The sequence below is a fragment of the Gavia stellata genome, chromosome 14, assembly GCF_030936135.1.
Source record: "Gavia stellata isolate bGavSte3 chromosome 14, bGavSte3.hap2, whole genome shotgun sequence".
NCBI classification, from domain to species: Eukaryota; Metazoa; Chordata; class Aves; order Gaviiformes; family Gaviidae; genus Gavia; species Gavia stellata.
In genome coordinates this window covers 7,757,344-7,765,086 of record NC_082607.1, presented here as the reverse complement: position 1 = coordinate 7,765,086, position 7,743 = coordinate 7,757,344, and the positions used below count along the sequence as shown (strand labels likewise).

The window sequence follows — 7,743 nt, the reverse complement described above, 5'->3', positions numbered from 1 at the left end:
CCACGCTGCAGGCACACACACAGGACCACGGCACGTCCCCAAAGGCAGAACCCCAGTGACGAGGGTCTCCTCCCTCCCGCCCAGTGAGATGTGCCCCCAAGACCACCTCTCCCCCCACACCACCTGCAAAAGGGCTGTTGATGTCCGCACAGTCCCCACGCACCCACCCACAAGCACGGCCCCGCAGCACCCAGCCCGGAGGTCCCTCCTGGCAGCGCTGCCCAGTGCTGGGATGAAGGAGAGGCTGGTGATGGAGACACCCTGAGCCAGGGCAGGATTTCAATAGCTGCTATTTCAGACGTCAGTATGAGCGCTACGGTGCCTCTCCCAATTTCATTGCCACTACATCCAGCAAGAAGCTAATCGGATCATCTGCCACTGCTTATTTTAAAATTAAAATGCATGTAAGAAGGTTATATATGTTCCAAAGAACTTAAATAAAACCAACACTGTGAGAATTATTTTTTTCCTCCAGAATTATAGCAGAGGTGTTTTTGGACAGAATTGCATATTCTCATACAAATTTATTTAACAAGTTTTTAATCTTTAAATATAGATTTAACACATTTTTTTACAGGTACATATACAATATAGTTCATTTAAACTTGCAGTCAGAGAAAATTCTCTACTGTAATTTATAATAACATATACATGAAGAGCCTAGTTCAACAGCATACTTAAGTTAACATACCATGTCATGTGCAAAGTTTCAAATGTTAAAAATCTCAGACTGTACATTCAGATTTGCAGAACTTATCAACCTCATAAATTAATAAAAGCTTAGATTTAAAACTATGGAAGACAAAAAAGATTAAAACCATTAAATATGCAATGTGTGCTATGTTTGAGACAAATATTTACAGTTGCACCTCAAAATGTGTACTGGTACCACAAGAATTTTTACCACTATAAACAGCCCTGACAGTAACTTAAGAGACTCCTACTTTTCCACCTAGCAAGTGCATTGTGACCAATTTATAAAATAGATGGAAATAACCTTCAGTGACTTAAAACCTCTCTGCTGTGATTGCCAGTGGCTGAAGGATACTGGGACCTTTCCAGGTCTTGCAGGGTTTCTCAGTTCAGACTCGGCTGGTCACGTTTTTGAGGGTGTACAGGGGTTACCCGCAATACTGGCCAGCCAAACTGGAGAAATGCCCTCCCCTGCGTGCCAGCGTGGCGGGGAACCCCCCAGGCAACCATAGCCATCGAGTAGTTCAACAATTCCTCCATACAAAAATGGTCACCAAAAAACCCCAAATCCCAGTGTGTTTTAACTTAACAACTTGGGACTGTGTCTGAGAATCCACGGTTCACAAATCAAAGTCGGATCATAAAGGTCCCCCTTTAGTCCACGCTATAAAACGTTTCATTTTGATGGGACAGAACAAATTCACTACCGCATGCATACTATTAACCCTGTTCTCAACGCAGTCAGACGCTCTTTGCACACATCTGCTTAGAAGTCAAACCACCTGTACCTATGTTCTACAAAAGCAAAACTAGACAAAGAAACACAAAATTAAATTATGAGCATTCAAGATTCTTTTTTCTTTCTCAAAAATTCAATAGATACATTATTGTTAAAGATGCTGAAAAGTACAGTCTTATCACAAGAACATCCTTAGTGCAAACATGGACATTTAACTTGGATTTATGGCACGTGTTCCAAAAGTACATACATTTAATGTAAACTTCAACACTTGCTAGATACAGGTTTCAGCCTTGGGACACTTTGGGACCCTAAGTGATTGGCGACAACCCTGAGTTGTCAGTTTGACCTGATCCAAACCTCACTGAAATCAACGGGACTGACTGCAATGGGCTGGAGTCAGACCCTAAGTGCAAAAAGAGGATCTTTAGCGTTATTGCATCTTCGCATGTGAGTCAGCCAGACGATGCTCTTACAGAACATTACATTCACATAGCTGAAGTAGGTATTTAAGAAAAATCCATTCATAAAATCAATTAAGCAGGACATACAGCTTCTTTGTTTGGTTGTTTTGTTTTGTTTTTGTTTTTTGGTTTACCAAAACTCAGCTCTTTTATTTGCAACTTCAACAGTTGTCAGCTAATAAGTAGGTAAAGCCTTCAACCTGTAGAGGAAATTTCAAGCATCTAAACAACGTGTCAGGAAACTGTAGTGTACTTCTCTGATGAAACGTGATGGATGTCATGGAAAAACAGCAGGTAAAATTAATAAAATACTGTACTTTCCATAGGAGAAAAAAAAGAAAGAGCGGAGAATGGCTTCCTTTATGACTATGAGAAGCTGCTTAGGACCCCAGTCCCGTTCAGTGCAGATGAAGCTGTGGAGGTCTGTGAATGTGATGAATAGTACAGGACAACTCCAACTATTGTGCTATTTCTCTGTAACACTTAGTTGAAAGCTTCCAAAGAGCATCGAAAATAGGATGCTGCTAGTTCACCCTTAATTCAAGGGGAACTAAACTTTCGCGTGTTACACAGGGCAGCATCTATAAAGTAATGAAGAATGATGTTAATATTAAAGCATCTTATTCCAAGAAATACATTGTTCCCTGTAATCATGTAACATTTGTATAACAGAAAAAAAAAAATAAGTGCACTCCTGCAGTTCTCCCTAAAAGCCAAACTCCCGCTAGCTTCAGTGAGAGCCTTGTCTAAGGCAGGACCACAGGGTTTGACTCATTTCCATCATCTATCACCTGATTATCACAGCACAGCCAGCTGGTATCTTCTCTAGACTCCTTATTCTGGCTCAGAATGGTTGTCTACAGCGTTACAGAATAGCTGTTCTGTGAGGCTGGCTGGCATTGTAGGTTGTACAAGGAGACCCTGCTTTACCTTTCAAAGGCCAAAAAAAAAAAAAAATCAACATTACCTTTAATGGACCCTGCATAAATACGAAAGCCTGTGGCTGGAATTATTAAAGTGCATGAGTAATAGTGCAAACAGCTGTGCTGCATCTGCAAAACTACAAGTGGCATTTTAAACAGAACTTAAGACAAAACTTGCCCATTTCAGCGAACATGCTTACGCCAGCCTGCAAGAGCACAAGAGTTCAGCCACGTACGATACTCTTTATCGGGCAGATTCAAACCATGTGGCCTAGGGAGCCACATAAAGGGTTGCCTCAAGCTCACCACAGTGGCGAGGACGGTCCCCACCGCCCTGGCCAGCAGGAGCAGAGGACACACGAGCTCGGTCCTTCGGGCACTACCAGTGGGGAAACCTTTGCTCAGCTTTATTGCACGAAGAGCACACACAGGGGATCCCCTTAAGGCTCAGAAGAGATAATGAAGCAAGCGGGGTGTTAAAACAAACTAGGAGATGGTCTGGCATGTAGAACAGGAGCCTGCGCCCTCCCTAAACCAAGCGGGCACGGACGCCTGCCCTGGCACCGAGCACCCTTCCCCGCCTGCTCTGAACGCTCCTTGCCTTTGGGCTCAAGTCAAATTCTGCCATATAACTTTTTGTTGCTTAAAAGAACCTGAAGGTTGTAGCAATGTTCCTTTTATATATATAATCTAATAAGTAAAGGCATTTATCCCTGCTTCCATTTTTCATTTGAATCCCTTTTTTATTCAGGCTACTCTATTTCATGCTCCCTCTAACAGAAATCAGTCTCGCACAACCTCCACGCAGCAAGTGGAGACTTGCCCCTCAAGGTCAGGTGAAAAAAGCCAAAAAAGCTTTGGCCCCAGCTTGCTCTGATGTGAAAATCTGGGAGTGAACAATGTTTGCTTTTGCTTGCATCTGTTTACCACTGCTGAGAGAAAAGAAGGGCAGGGACAGAGCCTAACCTCGATGAGAGGGGAGGCTGCGGCGCTGCTGGACATGAGCACCATGTCACTGAAGTGAAAATGAGTCACGCATCTACTTCGGGTTACGGCAAGGACCTCATTTCTGCCGTCCCTGCTCTCTGTTTGCCACGAAGTGGGTGCTGCAGTGCAGCTGAGAGGCAAGATGCCTTTTCCTTCACTGACACAAATTTTGTCAGTGCTGTAAATCATCATCTTTGGCACGTTAGCAACCAGGGGACTTGCAGAAATGTTTTGTCTCCTGCCCCATTGTGGAAGAGGAGTTGGGATTGTAACGCTGCAGCCCTCACCTTCCCCGAGACGTGGGTCTTGCACAAGGGAAATGAAGAGATAGATAATCTTGTGTCTCCTTGTTAATGCAAGTAAAAGTCAAGTCAGTTGACCAGGCAATGCCTGATCGCTTTAGCAAGGCAGCTTAAACTAGCAACACACAGGTAAATCTCAGCAGTAGCTATTTTCTGAATATTGCTTTTTCTGAGCAGAGTTCTCTCCAAACCTCTTCCATTTTGAGATCTGCGCATTATCACCTGCGATACAAAACTATTGCTATGGCACACACATAAAAAAAAAATCCACCATGGACTTGCACAGGAGACAGAATAAATCTATTCAGAAGAAAGCAGCAAGGACTAATCTCAGAAATTATAGCTAGAGGCACACCAGGAGGAAAACTGGTTTTCAAAATTACCTCCAAGCCAGCCATCTTCCTCCCAAAAAGCCTCCAGGCTTATATCCAGGCCAAGATTTACAAAAAGTTTAATAAGGTTCTCCCCCCACACACACTTTTGCAAAAGAAGATTTGGACTGAAATACTTGCTTTATCAACAGTAACATGGCATTGCCAATTGTGACCTCTCATCTATAAGGAAAATTACCTACGCAACCATGTGAGGAAAGGAAGAAAAATCATCTGTGGATTCGTTTGGATGTTGCAAGTTCAGCTTTGCACATAGGCTGTCCCTCGGCACGTGACGGATTTGCAAAGCTGGCAATGGTAGGGGAGTGGGGCATTGACCAAATACACACCTGATAACTTAAAATGGGCAGCAAAAAGTTCCCTGTAACTTCATGATGATTTGTAATTGCTCAACACTGGAATAATTAGCAGGAGGGGAGAGGAACAGCTTGTAAGCGTGCAGGTATCAACCATCCTGTGGTGGGAGGTTTTTGTTAGGGCCACAGTATAAATCTAAGAAAAGATGATAAGGTAAGGGAACCATTTCATCTATTCAGCTAAAGGCTTTGCACTGAAAAAAAACAAATCCCAGATTTATATGAATTCTGGTTATGAAATTCTGTGATTGGAGATGTATTTTTATTTATTGTGTGGACCTGGAGCTGAGCGGTAACAGAGGCACTACCCCCTGCGAAGGGCCGGGACTGCCTCCCCCCAGCTCTGCAGTGACTCCCGCACACTCTAAGCTCTTGAGGACCCCACAAGATGTTAATAAAGTTTACCCTGCTTACATGCAAAACAGCATTTCAGCACAAGCAGCTAATAATATGTGAGGGTTATGGTGCTCCCTCCTGCCCCTACTTTGCTCTACAAGCTTGGCTGCCTAATTCTCCTATTGCTATATTGGAGCAAGAGCTCCATCTTCTGAAGAAGCAGAAAAGAGCCCAATCCAGACTGCGTTCCTGAGCAGTCAGTGGTACAAAGTCATCTGCAGTATAAAAGGACCTGTACACAGTGGAAAGGGAACTGCTAAATGCAAAGGTACTGTTTGAAAATCAGCTTTTAGAGCGCAAGTACATTATGGCTATAAGGACACGTCACTGAAAAGCTCTAGGAATGGCTCTAGGAAATAGCAAGAAAACATCCTACATCATCCTACAATATTGCCTGGAGCACAAGTAAAATTAGAATTATGCCTATGCCTAGAGACTGCATACACCATCAGCGATGAGAGAGAACAGAGTTAATCTTAACAGGGAAACCAGAGCCCCAGTGCTGCGACTAGACCCTGGCAGCGCGACTGCAAAGCGCCCGGGCACTGGTGAGAGACTTACAGGAGGAGCTTTCTGTGGGTTCGCTTTGTGAAATTCTCCTTAGTTTGTACTCAGCAACTTTGTAAACCAGCCTGGAGCTGCGAGTCTCTGGCCTTTGGGGGATACGACCACTGACAAAGCAAACCAGTGTCCAAAGTTTGCCAGCACCCTATTTTCAGGATGCATTTATGGCTGGAGAAACCTCCTGCACAGGCTGCGGTCCAGGACCCGGTGAGATGTGATAACCAGACTTGCTGAGATGACAACACATGGTGCTCCAGGGTGGGAGCACGCCAAGGGGAGTCCTCTCAGCCGTGCTGTTAGCCCACTACGAGCTACCCCTTACGTAAAGTCAGAAAACCTCCAACCTGTGAAATTTGACCGCCCTGCAACAAAGGGGATAAAAAAATATCTTCCTGCATAGGAAGGATTTCACTGAAATATACCAGAAAACCATCAAGAGCTAACTGGAATTTTAAGCCTTTCAGAAGGCTTCCTTCAAATTCATCAAAACAACAGATTTTGACAAAAAGGAAGTAGTTAAAAAGAAATCTACTTGCAAAAGTTGTGTCATGTAGCCATAACTGGTGGATTCTTCTCTTCTTTTTTTTTTTTTTGATGGACTAAACCTACGTGGGCTTCCTGAGCTGCTCCCACCGCAAACCCTGGTCTGCCATTTCCAGTGGACAGCATGGTGATGAGGCAACACATGGAGCGGTGATGCTGCATACATGGCAAGGGCGACAGGCTGCTCTTAAGGCATTTTCTTGTGTCATCTCTTATGCTTCCCTATCTATTTCTATGTACATTTATGGCTAGAAAATGAGAAATACAATTTTTGAGACTAGAAGCCTTCTGCCAAAACCTGGTAACCTGTTTATAAACTTTATTCTAACGATGGATTAACAAGCAGGCAGCAAGGAGGCCAAGAGTGAGGCTGCAGAAATGAAGTATTGCCTTCAGAGTGGCGGGGGTCAGGCCACAACGTCTTTTGCAGCAGCAGGAGATTTTGCCTAGGTACCTCCTATTCACATGGGGTTTGAGCTACAGCAGCGAGTAGGCGAAACAGCCACGGGAATCCCTGATCAGACTCCATCTCTTCTCCCCAATCTTCTACCCAGTGCTCTCGCAAAGAAATCTACATTTTTAAATGCTTGGGTTTAGTTTACTAGTACCTAAAGTCACAGAAATGTCTTAAGGCGTTAAGAAACAAAAAAAGCACAATTTACTACTTTTGCAGGCTTTTTGGAGGAGCTGCTTTCTTTTTTTTCCTGCAGCGGTATATGCAGCCAGATTTAGTACATCAAGTGTAATGCAAATTGCTTAAAAGACCTGATTGGAGTTATGATATATTTCTGCTAGGTGTGCTATATGATACCTGCAACTTTGGCATTCCGAAACCTGCAGTCACCGACTACTATCTGCAGACTGTGGACAGGAATCCAGCCTTCTTTTCTTCTGTTTAGATTTTTCACCAACCTTTGAACAACAACGGCATTAGTAAAAGAAACAAACTAACCCAGGAGCAGTTTGATATGGGCACACTCTACACAACTGTCGGTGCAACCAACAATTTGTTCAAACCAAGGAAGCATTTTAACAGGAGCTGTGAGTGCATTTAAAGTATTCTTCCCATGTAAATTTAGGAACCTAATTAAAAAGCCTACATTGAGAGCACAGCTGCCTTGGGCCCCCCTCTAGTCAATGGAGAGGAACAGGACTCTCCAGAGGACTAGTTATCCTGCCTGAGACCTCCAGAGATGCCAGTCTTCCTCCATTGACTACTGATGGAGCCAAGGGCAGTTCCTTTCCTCACTTCTCTGCTATTGAGCTAGACTGGTAGGATGAATTTAGTCAGGGTACTCTAAGTAAATTCAAGCCAATATTTAGGCAGCTGGAAATACTCATGCTCATAAATGACATCCCTCTGTTTGTGCTAACAAAAGCGTTT

The 7,743-nt window shown here is 43.7% G+C and overlaps 1 protein-coding gene across 2 annotated transcripts in view; it reads right to left on the bottom strand.

The window, feature by feature from the left end:
* Positions 1–582: 582 nt before the first annotated feature.
* MCF2 (MCF.2 cell line derived transforming sequence) overlaps positions 583–7,743 on the bottom strand; it is a 63,633-nt gene continuing 56,472 nt past the window's right edge. The window contains exons 29-30 of one of the 2 annotated variants that reach the window (XM_059824551.1): positions 7,171–7,271; positions 583–2,477 (exon numbers count right to left, since the gene is read on the bottom strand). In XM_059824551.1, coding sequence (XP_059680534.1) covers positions 2,437–2,477; positions 7,171–7,271 — 142 coding nt within the window. In that variant the 3' untranslated portion in view covers positions 583–2,436. Of the gene's footprint in view, positions 2,478–6,877; positions 6,931–7,170; positions 7,272–7,743 lie in introns of those variants that run through there. The other variant, XM_059824550.1, reaches the window with a different exon arrangement.